The following is a 21,112-nucleotide window of genomic DNA, read 5'->3' as shown; positions in this document are numbered from 1 at the left end:
GTTCTGTTGCCAATGGCAGGTCTGCAAATGATAAGAGAATCTGGTAATTCAGGTGGGCCTATGGCACATCATGGGACTCTGATAAATGTCTGGCTGACAATGAAAGGCCAGTTGTCTGGAAGACGTGATTTTAAATACAGATGTCCTGAAAGACATCTGAGTCATTTACCATTTGGCTAGAAAATCTTTCTTTACCTGGGAGAGAGAGATGAGGACAGAGTACCAAATATGTAACCACACGAGTGACTGTCAAAGAAGTAGAAATATTAGCTTCTGCTGAGCAGTCTTTATATTTTTGTGTCCCTTACGTTTACTATAGGGTCAGGGAACAACCTAAGGCATGACTTAAAAAAAAAAAAGTTTGAATATGCTGATGCAGAACCATAATATTGTGTCAAAAGAAATAGAGTAGCCATCCACCCAGCCTTTGTTGTGGTGTTGTTTAACCTTTTGTACACATATAGAATGGCATGTACTCCTAGGTATAAAGCCTGATGAATTTTCACAATGAGCACATCTGTGTAATCAGCACTCTGACCAAGAAACAGAATTGTACCAGAGGACCCTCTTCTGTTCTTCAAGTCACTACTCCTCCCAGACACTCTTCCCTGGGTAAACATGTCTGCCTTCTTTTTTTTTTTTTTTTTTTTTGCGGTACTGGGGATTAAACCCAGGGCTTTGTGCTTGCACTGTGCAAGCACTCTATCTCCCCAGCCCCATGTCTGGCCTTCTGCAGCACAGATTAATGTTGCCTACTTGTACTTTTGTGTCTGCTTTGTTTTTCTCAATGTTATGTCTTATGAAACTTAGCCATATTAGTGCAAAAATAAGTAACTTTTTCATCTCCTAGTTTATACTCATTGTAATACATTGGTACTTTAAGGTAGTTCACACACTCAGATAATGCAGTTATCAGGTGAATACAAGATCATTGGACTTGCAAAGTTTAGTCATTGCTCTATCAGACTTTATAATTTCAGATGTAGTATTAAGTGTTAGTTTTTGAAAGTGAACAAGCATCACTTAGGCACTTTGTATGTTTTAGTGGAAGCTTCAGAGTGAATCAGATGTTTTTTTCTTGAGCTAGGCTTTTATAGAGATGAAACTTGGGAGAAATTCATTCACTATCTCCATGATGAGTGATCTCCTTTGCCTGTAAGTGATAGCACTGGAACTGTCGTAGGTCATTGAGACATGTTTTGAAAGCATATCCTACAAAGGGAAGGGATGCTCAAACTCCCCCATGACACATTCTCTACCTTTCACCTAGAATTGTCCTGCTTGGTAACTTGACTTTGCAATGAGACACATGACCCAGAGGCTTCTGAATGTCATACTTTGTAAATTCTACTATAAGAAAGTGATTGGCGTTATTTTCTTTTCAGTTATATTTCAGAAACACACACACACTCACACATACTCTCACATACTCACACCAAATTGCCCCTCTGACCTGCTGACTGTGGTCAACAGGCAATGAGATACTACAGCTGGCTTTGTTGGACTTGCCTCTGGCTGATGTGAGCCTGTGTTGAACTATAAATCTTTTTAGAAGCCCTTGGTGACAAGAGGTTGTTCAGAGACTGATGCTGGATAGCCACTTGTCATTCTGCTGTAGATACTAAAGGCTGAGGAAAGTTAAGAAATGTCATTTAATCAAAGGTGTTTGGAATTCTGAAACAAATTCTACTGGCTAGTGGCTAAATTGGAGCCAGTGATTATTTTTAAAGTCCATGAAGATATCTGAAACTCTAGTCTGTATCAATTCAGAATCATTTCCATTTGTTATGTTCAGGCTCATTCTCTTTCATCCCTATCATCCTTAAATCCAGAAACGTTAATTACTTCCATCTATCAAAGTATTTTCCAGCCTTTTATAAAGTAGCAGAATGGTGTTTTTAAATTAAAGAAGAAAAAAATTCATACACAAAGCAATTTAGTACATATTTATGGATCCATAAAAACATAGCAAAAGTATGAAAACTGAAGACTAAAGCAATGCATGCCAAAGTCATGATAGTGGTGGGCTTTAGGCAGGGAGAATGAAAAGTGGGATTGGAAGAGCATTGAGCTTTTATTTGTAGTGCTTTATGTTTTATTTCTAAAATAATCTGGACAAATCTATAAAAGTCATCTATGTATATATTAGAGAGTTTGTCTTCCAATTTATAGAAAAAGTAACAGAATCTAGGTGTGGTGACACATGCCTATAGTGCTAGCTTACTCTGGAGTTTGAGGTATAGGGGGTCACTTGAGTCTAGGAGTGTGAGGTCAGCCTATGCAACATATGACAACATGTTTCAAAAAAAGAAAAGAAAAATAAAAAGTAACTGAATAGTAATTCCCCAAGAATCAGCAAGCGTTATTGACTATGACATTTGTTTTCTGGCAAGGTTAGGAGGCAGTGTAGTTAGTTGTAAAGTGCACACACTGGGGAAGCAGACCACGTGGGTTCTGCCTGCTTGTCCTGGTTCCATTGCTTAGTATCGTGGGTAAGTTAATTTCATCTCCATATGCTTCAGTTTCATCATTTGTAAAATGCTGTAACCATTACTTATGTTATAATCCTTGCTTCATATAGTTATTGTGTTGTTTCATAAAAAGTTAGTATATATAAAATATCAGTACCACATCTGGCACATAGGAAGCACCCAATAAATATTAGCTCTTATTATTTGTGGGGACAGGGATGACTTCTAAATGTGGGTGCATTTCTTCATTTTTAAAAATTATTAAATTATTTTAATTTTTAAAATTATTAAAAAACAATACTGTATGTCTGGCACCATATGAAGGCTTATTTCATTTCAGTCTTGTAAGAGATATTTTATCATAGGTAAGGAAACTGAGGAGTTAAGTAACTTGATTAGATAAATATCAGCCACTACCAAATGATCCAGCTGGAGTAGAACCAAGTTCTGGAACCCTAAAGCCCCTGTTCTTAACTTCTGCATTTTATTAGTGCCAACAAATGTAATTCTTATCTTTCTTTAACAACTTCCAAAAAGCCAGGGAAAAAACTGTCTAAAGTAGCTAAATTTAGCTATATAACATATGGTTTTATAATTAGATTATAGGAAAATACATGTAGGTAAGTAAAGGATAATTTTAAAATTTAGTATTTTTAGATACCATATATTAGAGCGTCTGCTATGTGCCAGACACCATGCCAGGTGCTATACAGAAATCGTATTGTTTTCTATTAAATTCTTGTACTATACCCCTGTGTAGCAGAGATGCTTTTTTTTTTTTTTTTAAAGAATGTGGAAATCAGTCACAGAGATAGTATATATCCTATGCGGGGTCACACAACTTAAAAATGAGATCAAGACCCCACCTGCTCTCTTGTCAGAGACTGAACATTCTTCATCACACCAAAGTAGCTTTCTTCCACCATCAGCTGTTATTTATTTATTACTTTTGAGGTAAACGTATATATTTTTGGATTTTACTCATCCTGACATTTTCCCTTTCCTCATAGTTACAAAAAATTGAAGACAAACAGCATATAAAATGTTTAGTCAGGGTGGCTTTGTACAATTAAGCAATGCAAACCAGTTTTTTTAATACTGAAAAATATGATCTTTAAAGTTCTTGAGTTTGTTTGTTCCAAAGAGTATACCTCTGGCTTACCCATTAAAATGTAACATATGTAAAAGCTGAACGTACTGGGCTGGAAGTTTGGCTCTGTGGTAGAGCACATGCTTACTGTGCTTGAGGTCCTGGGTTCAATTCTCACTGCTAAACAAAGCAAACAAACAAAAACACCTAAAATTAAAAAATTCTTTCTCTTGGCTTGGTAGACTTTGCCCTATACTTAAGAGTAAAACAGTTAACTTATTATTTCTTGAATAATATGCCTGAACACAGCACTAACTTTATTTACTGGGCATGAGGATTTTCAGGGTTTTTCCCTGCTCTGAAGAATTGTGACTGGGTATGTTAATCATTAGTGTACCTATCTGAGTGTGAGATTCAAATTTTTCTATTTGAATAGATTTTAAACATTATCATTGTACATTACTTTTTGTAATTCTTTACTTTTAGTTGTTCCTATACATTACTATGGTTTCAAAAAACATATAAAGAAGGCAATATTGTAAGAACAAAAGTAATCTTACTTGATTTATCATTATGAGCTCCTTATGTCACTGAGCATCCAAGTGTTGTATGATGGAAAGTGATCAAGTCTTCCTTTTCTGCCAGGTGATCAGACTCTGAGAATCTGGGATCTGAAGGCATCAGGAGTCAGAATTGTGATTCCAGCACATCAGACAGAAATTTTGAGTTGTGACTGGTGTAAATACAATGAGGTATAGTATATGGCTCCATCCTGAGCTTCTGCCCTTTTAGATGTTGAAGTGTTCAAGATTTTATTTATCTTTGTTTATGTGGATTTTGGTGCTGTTCTGGGCCATTAAGTAAAATTCAGTCCCTTTCATTTCTAATTAATGATTGTGAATGACCCGCATTAGCATTAATTGGCTTTAAGTGCTCAAAAATAGGCAAAATAAGAAACAGAAACTCCCAAAAGTTCAGCAGTGCAGCTTTGTTTTGGGAAAGTGCTTTACAATTTATGTAATCTTTTCTGATTGCTCTTAACCCTGCCACTTTGTATCATCTTTTGCTTTCTTTTTCACTTTGCTAGTCAGACTTCTGAACTATTTGTAACTTGATTTTTAAATTGACAGTTGTATCAGCTTTAAAATTTTTCTGTTTTATCTTCCTTTTTTTATTATTTTTTTGTTTGCTCTAATTAGTTGTGCATGACAGTAGAATGTATTTATGCATTTTGATAAATAAATGGAGTAAAATTTCTCATTTTTCTGATTGTACATGTTGCAGGATCACATCGGTTATGCAGTCATACATGTACACAACATTATGTCTGTTTCACCCTGCTATGTTTCCTACCCCCATACCCTTTCCCCTCCCTTTACTCCCCTTTACTTAATCTAAAGTAACTATTCTTCCCTGGTGTCCCCCACCCTTACTGTGAATTAGCATCCACATATCAGAGAAAATATTCAGCCTTTGGTTTTTTGGGATTGTCTTATTTTGCTTAGCATCATATTCTCCAACTCTGTCCCTTTAACAGCAAATGCCATTATTTCATTCTTCTTTAGCTGAGAATATTCCATTGTATATATATTCCTCAATTTCTTTATCCATTCATCTGTTGAAGGACAACTAGGTTGGTTCCATAGTTGGGCTGTTGTGAGTTGAGCTGCTATAAACACTGATGTGGCTGTGTCATTGCAGTATGCTGATTTTAAGTCCTTTGGATAGCTGGGTCAAATGGTGGTTCCACTCCAGGTTTTCTGAGGATTCTCCATACTGCTTTCCAGAGTGGTTGCACAGGTTGCAATCCCACCAGCAATGTATGAGTGTACCTTCTTTCCCACATCCTCACCAAAACTTATTATTGCTTGTATTGTTTATAATTGCCATTCTGACTGGAGTGAGATGAAATCTTAGTTTTGATTTGTATTTCTGTAATTGCTAGAGATACTGAACATTTTTTCATATGTTGATTGATTTTATTTCTTCTGTGGAGTGTTCATTTTCTCTATTAAACCTAATTTTCATGCTTCTGTAAGATAGCACTGTCCATGTGTAACTTCTTACAAAACTTCAGTTAACCACATGAGCATATGAATTAGATAGGAGTGGATTAAATGTGTGTTAATATGCTACTTATGTACCCTGAATGATTTATTAACTGTGAAAAATAGATAAAATATATACCTATTTTCCCCCTATTTTTCGACTAATTACTGAAAGTTAAAAGAAAATTATATTGGCAGAATTCTTTAAATAGAAAGAAAAGAAAATATAGTAAATATTTAGTAATATTTGATTTAAATAAAAATGTTAATGGTAATGATCATAGTTTCAATCTTTCCTATCATAAATGAATTTTCCATATAGGAAAATTAAATATTAGGAATTCTAAAAAAATGTGCTGTTATACACTTGATTGAGGTTAAAAAAGTTTTTTTTTGATCACTGAAACTTTTCTCCAAATGATCTTAATATATCAAAGCCCAACATATTCAGACAGTGAATTGCTGCTGTGGTTGATGTGGGATAAGCTGAGTGTGGACCTAGCATTTGACCTGTTTAGCCAGGACTCTGAGTTCATCTAGGGCTCTAGATAGCCCAATTTGTAAAACCTGATTAGATAGGTGACTCTCTCCATAGATTCTGAGGTTTGAGCAGATATTGTATTAAGACTGGCCCAATAGATTTGGGAACAGTGATAGATTTAGATTCAGAAAAACATAAAAATTTAATTTGTATTCTTTGTTTTCAAATAGTCCTAAATTAACTGGTCCCTTGCCTTTTAATGCCTCATGACCTCAGAACATGTTGAAAACCTTTTTGAAGAGAAAAGTGGGCTTATTTGTCAAATAAGTTTTAATCTCTTATGTATTTATTCCTACTATTAAAGGTAAATTGGAAAAATCTATAGTGCTAATTGAGGCTCTGCTCTTTTCTCTGTGCATAGTATTCCATCATATACATAAAGCATTTTTAATTTCTTTCCTCTCAAGTTAGGGTAAGTTTTTTTGCCGTGCAATGTCTATTTTGATTCCTTTCTATACTTGTTATACGACTTTTCAAGAATGGCTCCTGATGAAATAAATAATTACCAGAAAGCAGATATTGTTTCTAATGGGAAGCCTTAGTATGACTTAATTGCAAAGATGTCACAATTTACTTTTCTCTGAATTGTTTTTAGAATTTGCTGGTGACAGGAGCAGTAGATTGTAGTTTGAGAGGCTGGGACCTAAGGAATGTACGACAACCGGTGTTTGAACTTCTTGGTCACACCTATGCTATTAGGAGGGTGAAAGTAAGTTTTCATCTTGTTGTTTTTATACGTAGAACAAAAATTTAAATATAAATAGAATCAGTGAAGCATATATAAAAGAAGATTTTGGTGTTGGGGGGGTTATCAATTCTTTTTTATGTGTTTTGTTACCAGTTAATGAATATTGAAAGCTAAAATTAGGTCAGATATTTGAATGATTATTGAATGAGTTAGAACAATGTGGACATTCAGTACTTAAGATTACATATAAATGTTTTTCTTAGTCTCTCATCCCTAATACTATTCTTTTTAGCATTTTTTACTATAGTAGTTTACTTTTAGTATTATATTCTTTATATTTTTTCCATCCAGTGGGAGAGTCTCTACTTTGTTGAAAATGCTATAGAGATGGTTATTTTTTTCCTTTTTCTATTATGATGACATATGTGAATGTTCAAAAATGTTTGGGGTATAAAAAATTTTCTCTTCTGCAAACAGCAAAGGATAAGGTAACTTCTTTCTGCTGCTCGCAAGAAGTCCACCTGTGTTATAAGTTAGTTTCCTAGCTTTTATTTAGGCAAGTTCTCAGTTACTGTGGAAAACATCTTAAGTGACATCTCCCAATTATAATTCTTTTTTTGTTTTTACATTCAGGGCAAAAAAAATTGCCTTATTGATCTTTTCAATAAGAAAACTATACATTTCTATTTTTTAAATTCCAAATTTTCATTAAATTGGTATTTTAAATTTTATTGACTTTTGTCAACATATTAGGCACAGTTCCCTATTTTGCTTTATTTTTTCTAATTTTCTTTTCTTTCTTTTTGGAATACTGGGGATTAAACCCAGGATTTCATGCATGCTAGTCAAGCACTGTACCACTGAACTACATCCTCTATTTTGACACTCTATTTGGGGTCCTGCTAAGTTGCCTAGACTGGCCTTGAACTTGACAATCCTCCTGCCTTAGCCTTCTGAGTAGCTCGGATTGCAGCAGATAGGCATGCTGTATCATACCTGACTTGCTTTACTTTTTAATGGTGGTCTTGTGTGCATCGGTTTTAGAATTTTTGGTGCTAGGAATCAATCTAGGGCCTTGAGTTTGTAATCAAGTATTCTACCACTGAACTAAATACTCCCAACCCTAGGTTTTCATAGTTGAAAAATATTTTTTAATGTATATTCCAGAGTAGTTCTGAGAATGAAATAGGGTAATATAGTAAAAGTGCTTTGTAAATTGTAAAGTACTATTCAAATGTAGTTGTATGTGTATATAACTATTGAAGTGCTTACAAGGTTGGGTTGTAATTCTGTGGTAGAGTACTTGCCTAGTGTGCTAGAGGTCCTGGGTTCAATCCCCAGCACCACAAAAATAAGTAAGTAAATAAAGTGCTAGTAAGACAAACATTGAACAAATATAATTGCAAAGGGCAGTCTATATGTTTATTCCTTATATTGAAGGTGTTAATTGCCTTTAAATTTGCGGTTTATATCCTTGATAGCATTTTTCATTAGCTGTTATGATGTAAATAACAAAAATTATTTTAGAGGTGTTTTTATTCAACATTTAAATATTTATTTTGATACTTATTGGTTATAGCAATAATATGTATTCATAAAGTTGGTAAATTCATAATTATTGCATGTATATGTACTATCACATTCTCTCATATTTGTAGAATCATGTTTGGATAGCCAATACGAATTTATATTTAACTTTTCCAGAATAGCAGCATTTGGGGAACACTTATTCTAAATAAGTCCTAAAGCTTAAGGGATGACTTTCTATGGAAAACGTAAATGTTTTTTCTATAAATGAAAACTTAAGAGACCTAAATATTTTTGCCTCAACTTTAAGTATGTAAGGTTCAGGAAAGCACAATTTTAAGTGAGAGGCCTGAGTAAACTTAAATTTATGACAATGGAATGACCATAGGATCTCGCACAGTATAATTACAGCTGACCTTTGGGTTTGTTCTGTTCTAGTTTTCACCATTTCATGCTTCAGTGCTGGCCTCTTGCTCCTATGATTTCACTGTAAGGTACAGTGGCTTTTTTTTTTTTTTCGAAACATTTCATTGTTAAATACCAAGTAACATTAGCATCTTTGCCATTTTTCTGAAACGTTAGGTATTTATTTTACAATAATGTGTACCCTTCTTGCCTTTTAATCTTCTTTTTCCTTTAGCTATTAACTTTTTAATCCCACCTCTTTCTGTTCTCTCTACTTTTGAATCTCCAGTCACATTATCCTTTTTCAGTGTTTTCATTCATGTGATAGCCTTTTCTTTCTGGTAGTGACTTTAGATCAGTTTTAGCCCTGATTCTGGCTCCTCTGTGCTTTTTCTGATTCTTCTTTCCTCGACTGCCTTTGCTGTCTACAAAGGCTTAGAGCTGGAATGTGGGAGACAGCTCAGTGGGATTGTTTTTATATTTCTTATTATAGGTAATTTGAAGTTTAGATGTGTTGAGGACCTGTGTTCTATGTAGTTTTATTTGTTCTTCTTGTTTTTCTATATTGGTTTTTGTGAGGACACATGAAGAGTTTTAAATTTACATTGCCCTTATTGCTTCAGCTACCCAGCTATCCTCTCTTTACTTCTGAGTCAGTATTTGATGAGGTAGAATCTGTGTAACTTTGGGTAAAATGTACTTCTAATAGAACAGATTATAACAATGCCTTGAGAGAAATTACATGTCCTAACTTGGTTTTCTCGGCTGATTCAATGCAAGAAGACAGACAAACTAGGAAATATAATCACACTGATGCTCCCACCTCTCAATTGAAATCATGCTGTAACCAGGTTTTGTTTTGTTTTTAAATACTCTGTATAGAATAGTGAGGAGTGATTATAAAGTTCTCAGCTTGGGAACCAAAGAATGGTAACATGACAGGAATAAAATTTGTCGTTTGTTCTCTGTCCACCACAAACATTTCCAAACTGGAACTGTGGAGCTTTGTCCTTGACTTGGGGTGTTGAAGGCTGACCATTCATTCCATGAAAATGAATATAATAAGGGGAAAAAAGTACAAAGAAAGCAGAACAAAAAGATTGCATTCTTAGGAGGGAATTAGTGTTGAAGGGAAGAAGGGAACAATATGCAGTATGTCAAAGAACCTGTAGAAATTGCTGGGCATGGTGGTGCTCTCCTGGAATCCCAGCAGTGGCTTGGGAGGCTGAGGCAGGAGGATCCTGGGTTCAGAGCCAACCTCAGCAACTTATGGAGGCAGGAGGCGACTCAGCGAGTCCCTGTCACTAATAAAATACAAAAAGGGGCTGAGATGTGACTCAGTGGTTAAAGTGCCCCTGGGTTCAATTCCTTGTACCAAAAAAAGAGAAACTGTAGAAAAAGAGAATGACTGGGAATGTATAGGCTAAACAGAGTCTAGAGGAAACTCTCTCTCATACAATGTCACAGTAAATCAAAAGGGATTTCCAGATAGAGAATCTAGTCCTTGCCTTTCAAGGTGTCTGAAGCTGATCATAGAACCCTTAACCAACTTGAGACAGGATATTGATCTTTTGATGATCTCATATTTAGTATCCTTAGCAGTTTTGTGTTTTGTTTTGTTTTGTTTTTTTGGGGTTTTTTTTGGTTTGTTTGTTTGTTTGGTACCCGGGATTGAACTCAGGGGCACTCAACCACTGAGCCACATCTCCAGCCCTATTTTGAATTTGATTTAGAGACAGGGTCTCACTGAGTTGCTTAGCAAATCGCCATTGCTGTGGAGGCTTTGAACTCTCGATCCTCCTGCCTCAGCCTCCCACCACTGGAATTACAGGTGTGCACCACTGCATCCAGCTCCTTAACAGTCTTAATTGGGTCTTTCTGATCAATCAAGGGACATCTCAAATCCATTTTATGTTTTGTTTCTGAATAAAAGGGAGATTTAGTGAATGACCACCCATACTTTCTTTTTTGTAATTTTCACTATGATCTTAATCCTGCTGGCCACTGTTTATTTAGATATTTAAGTATTCCTAAATACTTGGTTAGAAAATACCTTACTTTTGCAGATACAAGTTTACTCAGGAATATTTGGTACAACTAGACATGGACTACACTGCTCTAAAATCTTATAGGTACCTACCAACTATGTGTATAAATCATCACAATTTTTGCCTCACAGTTTTGCTTTGTTCTCTGCTTTTAAGATATACCCTGTGTCTTTCCTGAACTCTAAACAAGACAATAGATTGTTTAGTACTCTTGGGAGAAGTACGACTTAGTCGTGGTTCTAAGTCAAAGGTGCCAGAGCTATATTTGTAAGCGTGTGAAAAAATTGAGACTATAGTTAAATAATAAGAGGACTTTAATATTTAATTGAAAAGACATTTCAGTAAGTTAATATGTGTATAACTTAGTCTGAGTTTTTTCATATATTACATGGAAATTAGTAATATCTATCCCCATGAGCTCACAAAGTGATTACAAGAATTATATAAGAGGTCATGCTTTAAAATACTGTGATAATTCTTAATTACTATTCCCAACCTTTGCCTTGAAGCTACCTTCCCAAGCTTGTGCCCTGAACTTTTAGCAAAAGACTTTATCTCTTACTTCTTTTTTAAAAAAAATTGTAGGGCTGGAGTTGTGACTCAGTGGTAGAGTTCTTGCCTGGCACGTGTGAGGCCCTGGGCTCAATCTTTAGCACCACAAATAAATAAATAGATAGATAGATAGATAGATAGATAGATAGATAGATAGATAGATAGATAGATAGATAAAATGTAACAATTCTCTGACAACTAAAAAATATTTTTTAAAAATTGTAGGACTCCAGCACAAATCTCAGTTTCCAATGAAATCTACATATTTATCTATATCTGTACCTCTCTATTCTTCCTCTCTTGTTTGGAACCCCTGGACACAGGTGCTCTTAATCCTTTACACTCCTGTTGCTTTCAGAACCGTATTTCCACAGAGTTACCTCTTTTCCCTCCTTTATCTGAGCACTGCGACTCTCTTGACTTCTTTAGTCTGCAGCTTCTCCATTGGTCCTGTGTCTTCCTTCTGTCTTACGCTTCTCTTCCCTTCTTAGCTAGCTTTTAATGTCCTGTTAAGCTTCCATTCAGCAGGGCTGTTTCAGGGCCTTTATCATCCCAGGGTTGTCTGCTCTGTAGGTCTTACTTTATATCATTTGACCCCATAAAATGGATCTGCCTCACTGATTACACAGGGTTAGTTATATTGAAAAGGTTTTTAAGCTTTTGCTTTTGAAGTGCTTTGGCAGACTATCTCACTAATGATTGATGATGACTTCCTGGCAATCATCATGCACACTCAGGAATTCTTATGAAGTAAAAGAATCCAATGTAGAAATTGTTTTCAAAAAGAATGAAATATTTCTGAATATCAAAGTTATCAATTAATGATATTAAATTATTAATATTAAGTTTAGTTTAAGAAATTATTTTTGATTTTCACCTCTGAGGTCTTAGACCCTTGAAAGCTTATAGGTTTAGACACTTAAGGCTATGTATGTATTTATGCCCAACCCCACACTGGCTTGAGCCCTAACTTTTTTACTGAAATTGTTCTGGCCAAAGCCACGAGTGACTTTTGTAATACTAAATCCAGTCCATTTGTCCGCACTTCAGGACCTTGCTGCTGTATTTTACATTGTTGATTAATCTTCCTCTTGGAAACTTCCTGTTCCAGGAATTTCATGGTTCTTATTCTCCTCTGATCTTTCCTATGCTTTTTCATGGAATTTCCTTCCCCTGGAACTTGGTGATCTACTCTTTAGCTTAGGTCTCTTTCACGTATCCATCCTAAGTAATGGTTCCCAACAGTCCTTTTCCAGCTGTGACTTCTTCTAAGAACTTTTGGCCCATATGTTAGTGGCCAATGGATCATTCCAATATAGGATCATCAAAGGCTTTCTTATAAAAAGGAAAATAAAAATAAAACAAAATTATTTGAAAAGCTTTTATTTTGAATGTTGTGTGTGTGTGTGTGTGTGTGTGTATTTGTAACTCCCAATGCATGTAGACAGTAAGATTAATCGTACTAATGACTTGTGTTAATCTAGTCTCTCCTTATTTGTGTGTGGTGACCGCTGATTGGAAAGGTCAGAAAAGGTACATTTGGTAGATTTTTGCCCCATGTGATATGAGTTAAATTTATCCTCTGAAGAATTTTAAATCTGATTGGATTGATGATATTTTAGTGCCAGAAAAATCATTTTAACAGAAAGAAAAAAGATTTAAGATATAAGACCAGCAGTAAGTGGCTTAATTTTTAGCACTGATAATTATACAGATATTACATCTAGATTTTGAATGGTTAATCTTTGTAATACAAGCTTTTCAAATGTAGTTTCCATGGTTGTATTTTGTTTAGTTTTTAAAACTTGCCCACGATTGTATTTTATTTAGCTTTTAAACTTTAAAATTTCATTTAAAATAGTTCACATGGTAGGTGTTCTATCAAAAGTGACGATAGATGAGCATATATATCGTATCCTTTACTTATATAGTAGCTCATGTTGCACTGAATATGTAAAGAAGATCTACTTCATTACGTATATATATATATGTAATGAAACTAATATATAATTTCATGTTTTAAATTATTTAGTTTGGTTTAGGTGACATAAAAACACAACCTCCATGAAAAATAGCAGAACTGTCTTCAGCTAATGAGTAATATATTTTATGACAATACAGATAGTCCCTGAATTATGCTGGTACTACTTAAGATTTTTTGACTTTACTGTGATAGGAAAGTGATACTCATTTGGTGGAATCATGCTTTGAGTTTTGGAGTTTGATCTTTCCCCAGGCTAGCAAAGTGCAGTATAATGCTTTCTTTCCATGCTGAGCAGCTGCAGGGGTACAGCTCCCAGTCACCCCACCATGGTGAGGAGAAGTGATGAATACTGTACAGTGTGCTGTTGCTAAGCTAGGCTGTTGGGTAAGGTTGGTGTAGTAAATGTGTTTTTAACTTATATTTGCCCTTCGTGATGGGTTGTTAAAATGTAACCTCATCATAAGTTGAGGAGCATCTGTATATCTGGTTCTTTCTAAACTTCACCCAAGGTAACACTAAATCTAAAGGGTTTCTTAGTAAATTCTCTCCATATTCCTATGAATTGTATCATCATAGATTTTAGCATAGTCTCTTTGTCATGATACACTGTTGGTTAGGTTACTTCTTATTCCTGCCAGGCCATGTTTACTGTGCATAAGCATTATAAGGAACCCTGCATAAGCATTATTTGAATTTTGAGTGCATGTTTTTGGTTTCATACCAAGTAGATTTTAAAACCAAAGTCAGCAAACCAGGTTTGTGTTACAGCCAAACAACAATTGCTTTTTCATTAGGAAGAAGATTTTCTCTGTTCCACATTGTAGCAAATACTTCTTTAATAACCTTCATACATTAATAAAGCTAAAATGATCAGCTTAGCCTCAGAGTTAACACTTCTCAGGTTCATGATACTTTTATAAATATTCTAACCTTTAATATATTTTTTATCCATGGTCTTTGGTAGTAATAGTTTAAACCAAGCACTTGATTTTTTTAGACTTAATAGATTTTTCTGGCCAAAAAAAATATGAAAAAGTTTTGATTTTAGTAACAATCAAATTGTACTCATCCACAGTTTGCAAGATGTGACTCTCTCTATACTCTCAATATTAATGTTTCAACTGTTAAACTACTTTTTAGTTACAAAATTGTATAGCTATGCTGTGCCATAAAATTAATGCATATTTATAGAATATTATCTGGTAGCCATTGTAATAGAAAAATTGGAATATCTTGCTGAGGAAATGATAAAAATGAAAGCTTGGGGAGAAGTAGAAGTATGCTTAAACAAAAGCTAGGCCTGTCAGTTTTGGTGTAGTTGGAGATATAGAGTCACAGATCTAGTTATGGAGTAATGGGAGACATATTCAATGGATTAATTATAGGTTGGTGTACTTCTAGGTATCACAGACTGTGGAGCCAGACTGCCTTCTACTAGCCATATAAAGTTGGACAAGTTACTTTAAAACTGTGTGGCTCAGTTTCCTTATCTGTAAAATGGAGATAATGGTATATACAGCACAGGATTCTTATGGTGATTCAGTGAGTTACCGTACAGAAATGCTGGCACTTAGAAAGTGCTGTATATAAGGGTTCGTTCTGTTGTCAGTGTTAGTGGCAGAATGACTGGTGACAAGAAGATCATCTCTTAGGACTTGAGGCCCATGTCAGCTCTAGTCTTCAATGCAGAAGTAATCATTTATATTTTATAGCAGCAAAAGCAATCAGCTTCCACCTGGCCCTCTACCCTTAGGGGTAGAAGAGAAATACAAAGTGGGAGTAGGATGTTATCTAGGATCAGCCCTGTCACTCCACATCCCTTGCTTCCCAGCCCAAGAGTGAAAGGAATTGGATTTATTCAAGTGTGAAGAACAGAAACGGACCTCTTGCAAGGGCAAGAGGGGACCCTAATAAGGGTTGCCCCATCCCTTGCTCTTGGGGGGAAATTTGGGAATGTTTTCTGGGTTAGACATCTAGTGTGATGAGTATATGGGCCTTTGAGTTAATAAGACTTGTGAAAGGCTGCCTCCTCAGTATATTAGCCATGAAATACAGGAAATGATACCTGCATTGTGGGATGTTCAGAGGATAAAATGAAATAGTATCTGTAAATGTTCTTGGCACATAGTTAGTGCTCAAAAATAGCAGATATTTTAAATGAGAATACTAGTAGTAATAATAACTTTCCTATTTTAAAAGGTAAGTACCTCAGGGAGAGTTGAGGTATTAATTATTTATGCCTTATCTAACATTACATTAATAAGACAATTATATTGCTTAAAGCCACTGAGGAGCTTTGTGAATAGGACTTTTTATTGTACTGTGGAAGATGAGATAGGGAAGCAAACCTTGTGAATATGGTGTAGCAGGAACCAGAACAATGGTTATACTGTACAGAGTTGAGAGAGAAAATTGATAATTTTCAAAATTATCAATGGGGCATTTTATGCAAATCCATAATCAGGTGACTACTTCTACTTCATTTCAATCAATTTAAGTCTTTCCTCTAAATTACTGTATGTTCTGTGCATGTTTATTAATTCTTAGGCAGCATGTAAAATAGAAAAATTTAAGATCCTAGATTTTCTATTACCAGCTATATTTTACACTTATAGATAATATTTAGTTATTTAATATATAACTTTATTTAATTTAGTTATATTTAATCTCTTATAAGGCCAATAAACCTTCTTGAGTCTTTGTTTCCTCTATCATAAGATATATTATTAGGAGATTTAAATATCAATACGTGAAAGTTGTTTTCATAGTGCCTGGCCCAAATTAGGCACTCAATAAATTTTAGTTTCCTTATCCTTTTCATTCAAAATTTGTATTTAATACCAAAAAATCACTATTAATATGTTCTTATGTTTCTGATCAAAATTGCTAAAAAAAATAGCAAAATCACAGTGATAACTCAGGATACAATGTCTGTAATTTATTTTTAAATGGTTTAGCAGAAATATTATTTTATATGTTTATTTGTAGAGAGAGAGATAAAACAAGTGTGACAAAAATTTTAACAATTTGTGAATTTAGATGAAGGGCCTCTGGTATTCATTATATTAGGTTCAGATTGATAATTTTCAAAATGAAAACATTTGAGAAAAAAGTAAGCTTTACTCCTGCAAAATAAGACATTGAATATGTTTCTTACTAAAGCCTTCTAATAGTGTGATATTTAATATTTAATTTAGAATAAAATAATGTTCTTATAATCGGGAAAATGATCCTTAATTGGATTATAACTAAGGTGGAATCTTAACAAAGCAGCCATACAAATACCTTTTATCTTTGTCACTCTCATGGGATCTGCCTTTATATAGTCAGTGTTTTAGCTTTGGTGTGGCTGATGGGCTTTTTTGATCCTTATGTTTATTAGCACAGAGATTTCCATGGGCAGCTACTTCTCTTTCTTCCCCTTCCCCATAAAAAAAAAGGTCAGCCAAAGTAAACAGATAGTATAGCTGAATATGTACTCTGTCTCACAAACCTTTCATTTCAACTTTACCTAGTTCCCCTTACCCACAAAAAAAGGTCAGTCAAAGTAAATAGATAAGAAATGTGGTTGAATGTGAGCTTCTATGCATCTTCAAATGATTCATCTTTTACGACAGTTGTTTTTAATTCTGGTACATTTTTTCATCAAACCACAAGATATCTTGAGGATTATTATATCTTGAAGTTAATGATAGATGCTAATTGTTAACATTTGCAGGAAATACAATTCAGTTCTTAAAATGATCAAAAAGATTCATTTAATGTTCTATCCTTTCAGATATCTTAGATATAAATGTCTCTGTAACCCTAGTACATTTTTTACTTTGCAGCAGAGGTTTGCCAGACTTCACCACTGACAGTAGGAAAGCATTGCAATGTGGTTGTCTTTTTTTTTTTAAGAAGAATATTTGCATTTTCATATTTCATAATTCTTAAAAAGATATATTTAGTACTAAATATACAAACATACAAGCAATTATATTTTAATAGGGTTTTCACTTTAGTTATGTTTTGAGTAGTCATTAATAAAGCTGAATTTAATATGAAAAGTCTTGTTTGGGTGAAAAATATTTTCCAAGGAAGCTGGGTGCAGTGGCACATGCCTGTAATTCCAGTGACTCAGGAGGCTGAGGCAGCAGAATTGCAAGTTCAAGACCAGCCTAAGCAATTTAGTGAGACCCTGTCTCACTAAAAATTTAAAAAGGGCTGGGGTTGGGGACTGGGGATATAGCTCAGTTGATAGAGTGCTTGCCTTACATGCATGAAGCCCTGGGTTCAATCCCCAGCAACACACACACACACACACACACACACACACACACACACACACACACACACACACACACACACACACACACACACCCCCAATGGCTGGGATTGTGACTCAGTGGTAGTAAGCCCCTCTGGGTTTAGTTCCAGTACCAAAAAAAGGAAAATATTTTCCAAGGAGAATTCATGCTGTTCTATTGTGTTTTAGTCAGTATCATTATATCAATATCCTGATTGTTAAACTAAAGTTACAGAGGCATTTTTTTACAGTCATTTGAAATATTCGATATACTGAATAATTTCTTTGAGCTTCTTATATCCATGGGTTAAGATGTTTATGTATGAAGCAACAATTCCTGTAAGTTTGTTAGTATTTTTTATGTGTCCCAAAATAAATTCTTTTGTCAATTATTGTCATACTCAAAAGAAGTGTACTTTTATGAGTTAAATCCAAGCAGAAAATCAGAATTTCTTATAAAATAAAAGAATATACATTATAGAAAGGAAATATGTAAGGCTTTTGATTTTAAATAGCTTGATTTATAACTGCAGAACATTTTCCAAGTTTTTTAGTGTTAACATTTTTGTTTAAGAATCAAACCAAATCCATGTCTAATTCATAATCTAATGCAAGCACATGAATAAATAGATAGCTGTAAGAGGAGTGAGGAATGTTAAGCCTTAGCTTAATGCAGTATAAGTCACTGCTTTGAACTTTGAATTGTGCTGATTAGTTCCAACAGAAAATTTATGGATTTTGTCACTTAATTTGCATTATAATTTTTTAAAAATTCTGTAGTATAGTTTCCGTATGCAATTGAGTGGATTTTGTTGTATATATTTGTATTTTCTTAAGTAAATGTTGTTTGTCTCATTCCTCATAGTAGGAAGTCAAAAGATAATATCTGAAAATGAAAAAACTCAATAAATGATTGAGCTTATTATGTAGAAATGTAGAGTAAAATATCAGAAGAAGCAACTAAAAGAAGTTAAAGTGATTGCCTCTCAAGTGAAGAATTGAGAGGGTATTACAGGAAGCTGCTGTCTTGTTGGAAGCCTAATATGTGCAATTACAGTTTTGTGGGAAAGGTGACAGAGTAGAAAACTGTGGTCTTCCTCCTAGTTATTTGCACACATGGTAAGCTTATTTATTTAAATCAAGTGGGTACTACCAGTCATCTAGCTGTGGTTTACTCTGTTCCCTGAGAACTCGGGGGTAAACAGTCTCCCTTGAGGTCTGTCCTGAAACTCCACTCTGGAATAAGGATTCAACTTAATGGAATGAATCATTCAGAGAATAAAAAGTAATAATTATTAACTTATCTTCATCATAAATAAAAGTCAGCACAGACACTTATCTTTCTCCACTTTGTCATTTAGGGTGTGGGGGCGGGGCATGAGCTCACATGCTAGCTTAAATATCTAGTTTTGATAGAAAAGGAAAAATGTTTCTCAGGCTGTGGGTCCCTCAGAGGCAAGGGCAGGAGTGCAGCAGGGCCTAAGCCAGGTGCTAAAACTGCCTTTCTCTGTGCTGGCTTCATCCTCCTCTTTCTGCAGACTCCTTTTCTCAAGCTTTCATGTCCAGGCACCAGAAAAGAAACAATTATTTGGTGTCTTCTTTTTTCTATCTTTGTTGACGTCTGTCTCTTCCTGGCCTCGTCCCTATGGACTACAGAGGAGATGTTTGTGAAATAAAGGAGATGACTTTAAGCTGTGCAGCATTCCACAACTTGACAACCTTGGTGGGTTTGGACATAAACACTTAGCTGCAAAGATGAGAACTTTAATTATTTCATGTGGTCTAATAACTGACCAGAGCACAGGCAAGCAGCAGCTATGAAGTTTAATGTTTTTCAATATTTAGGTGTGACATTCTAATTCAGTCTCTTTACCACCATTATTCATCCGTACCTTTGTGAATTGTGCTTTTGCCATGTTTTGGTGCTAGTTACAGTTCAAACGTACAGAGATTATTCTTATCCCTTAGATATCGATACTATTTCATGAGGACAGGTCTTCCGCTTTTATTTCTTTTTTAGTCAAAAGTTTACTTGAAACTGAATTGCAAAAATTACTTCATGATTCTTCAGTTTGTAAAAGTAAACAGTGAATGAACCCTATTGGACTTTTTCACCCCCCCCCCCCCTTATCTCCTCTTGTTGAGATGTAGCATTCTTCAGAAAGTCATCCTGCATCTCTGTGGATTACAGCCATAAGTACTTCCAGAGCAAGCCTTCCATCAGCCTAATGGTTTCCTTTAATTTGTCAAAGTACTCTAGGCTTTATGCTGTGTGGTTCCTGGGCTTAATGTTTATTGTGATGAAGTAGAGTCTGCTCCTCTAAAATATTGATCTGATTAAAATTTTAATTGAAATATTATAATTAATTCATTTTGATAGAGAAGCTAAGTCTAGAATTTTATCATATTTAACCTGGAAAATTTGCAAATATGGTATGGTTTCTAGATATTTGTGATTGACTATTCTGAGAGTCATTTGTTTCAGTAATGTTTCAAAAGAAGTCATATATTACTCATTTAGCAGGCAGTTAGCATTTTTCTGTTTTAAATTTTCTTTTTGTTATTACAAATTCCAAAAACAAAAACCCAAACAGCTTTCCAATCCAAAGTGCAAATAAATGAAAGTGTTAGCATTCAGCAAATTTTTGAGTGAACAAATGAAAATGTTTAATTCTTCACAGAATCGTTTTACTAGTGGTACAATTTATATTTTTAAAATTCCCTCCAAAAGTGATGCAAACAATAAACTAGTAAGTCTGTGATTTCATATGTGTTAGCCCCTAATTTTATGTGTTAAAGATTGGGAATGTGTCATTACAGAATGAGCTGATCAGTGGAGTGGTACCCAAGTTACAAAAGAGGCAGTAAAATAGATGAGAAGAAATATATATAAAAATGTTAGAAGAGGAAAGAAATTCCTAAATTGCTTGCCATGAGAATTCACATTTATTCTGACTCATAATTTCCTTAGGGTATTTGTTTGAGTGTAAGTTGTCTGACTAATGGAGTCCTGGCATGGGCTTTGGCCTATGGTGTTTTCTATATAGTTGGAGGAGTTAATGTGAAACTGGCTTGGTCTAGGACCATTTAGACTTTCAGGGTATTAATCAAAACTGCCTGAAGAGTCCCAGGGGTCCTGCCCACCTACATGGTAAATCCCCTAGTGTGACCCAGGGCTAGAGAAAAAGTGAATGTCAGGATGTTTTAGTAGAGAAAATCCTGGGCATAATACCAGTAGAGTGTTTGCTTTGGGGTTGCTATTTATTAGCTTTAAAACTACAGATTGCATGATTTCTTTGAGCCTGTTCTCATTCTGCAATGAAATTATACCGATTGTATATACCTTGAGAGTTTTTGTGGGGATCAAAAACAGTTTTATAAGATGTGAAGGCAGCAAACTTTGAAGTACTAAATGTGCAGTTCTTTCTGAGGATAGTTTGAGTCAAGTGGAAAACTCAATCTTTATTATG

The 21,112-nt window shown here is 34.7% G+C and overlaps 1 protein-coding gene across 2 annotated transcripts in view; it reads left to right on the top strand.

Moving 5' to 3' along the window:
* Positions 1-21,112, top strand: part of PEX7 (peroxisomal biogenesis factor 7) — a 90,103-nt gene that overhangs the window by 49,673 nt on the left and 19,318 nt on the right. For both annotated transcript variants that reach the window (XM_079148467.1, XM_079148468.1), the window contains 3 exons: positions 4,207-4,313; positions 6,746-6,859; positions 8,804-8,859. In XM_079148467.1, coding sequence (XP_079004593.1) covers positions 4,207-4,313; positions 6,746-6,859; positions 8,804-8,859 — 277 coding nt within the window. The remainder of the gene's footprint in view (positions 1-4,206; positions 4,314-6,745; positions 6,860-8,803; positions 8,860-21,112) is intronic.

This window comes from Sciurus vulgaris (assembly GCF_902686455.1).
Source record: "Sciurus vulgaris genome assembly, chromosome: 7".
Lineage (NCBI taxonomy): Eukaryota > Metazoa > Chordata > Mammalia > Rodentia > Sciuridae > Sciurus > Sciurus vulgaris.
The sequence above is the reverse complement of the archived record's forward strand: the minus strand, read 5'-3'. Positions and strand labels throughout refer to the sequence as shown.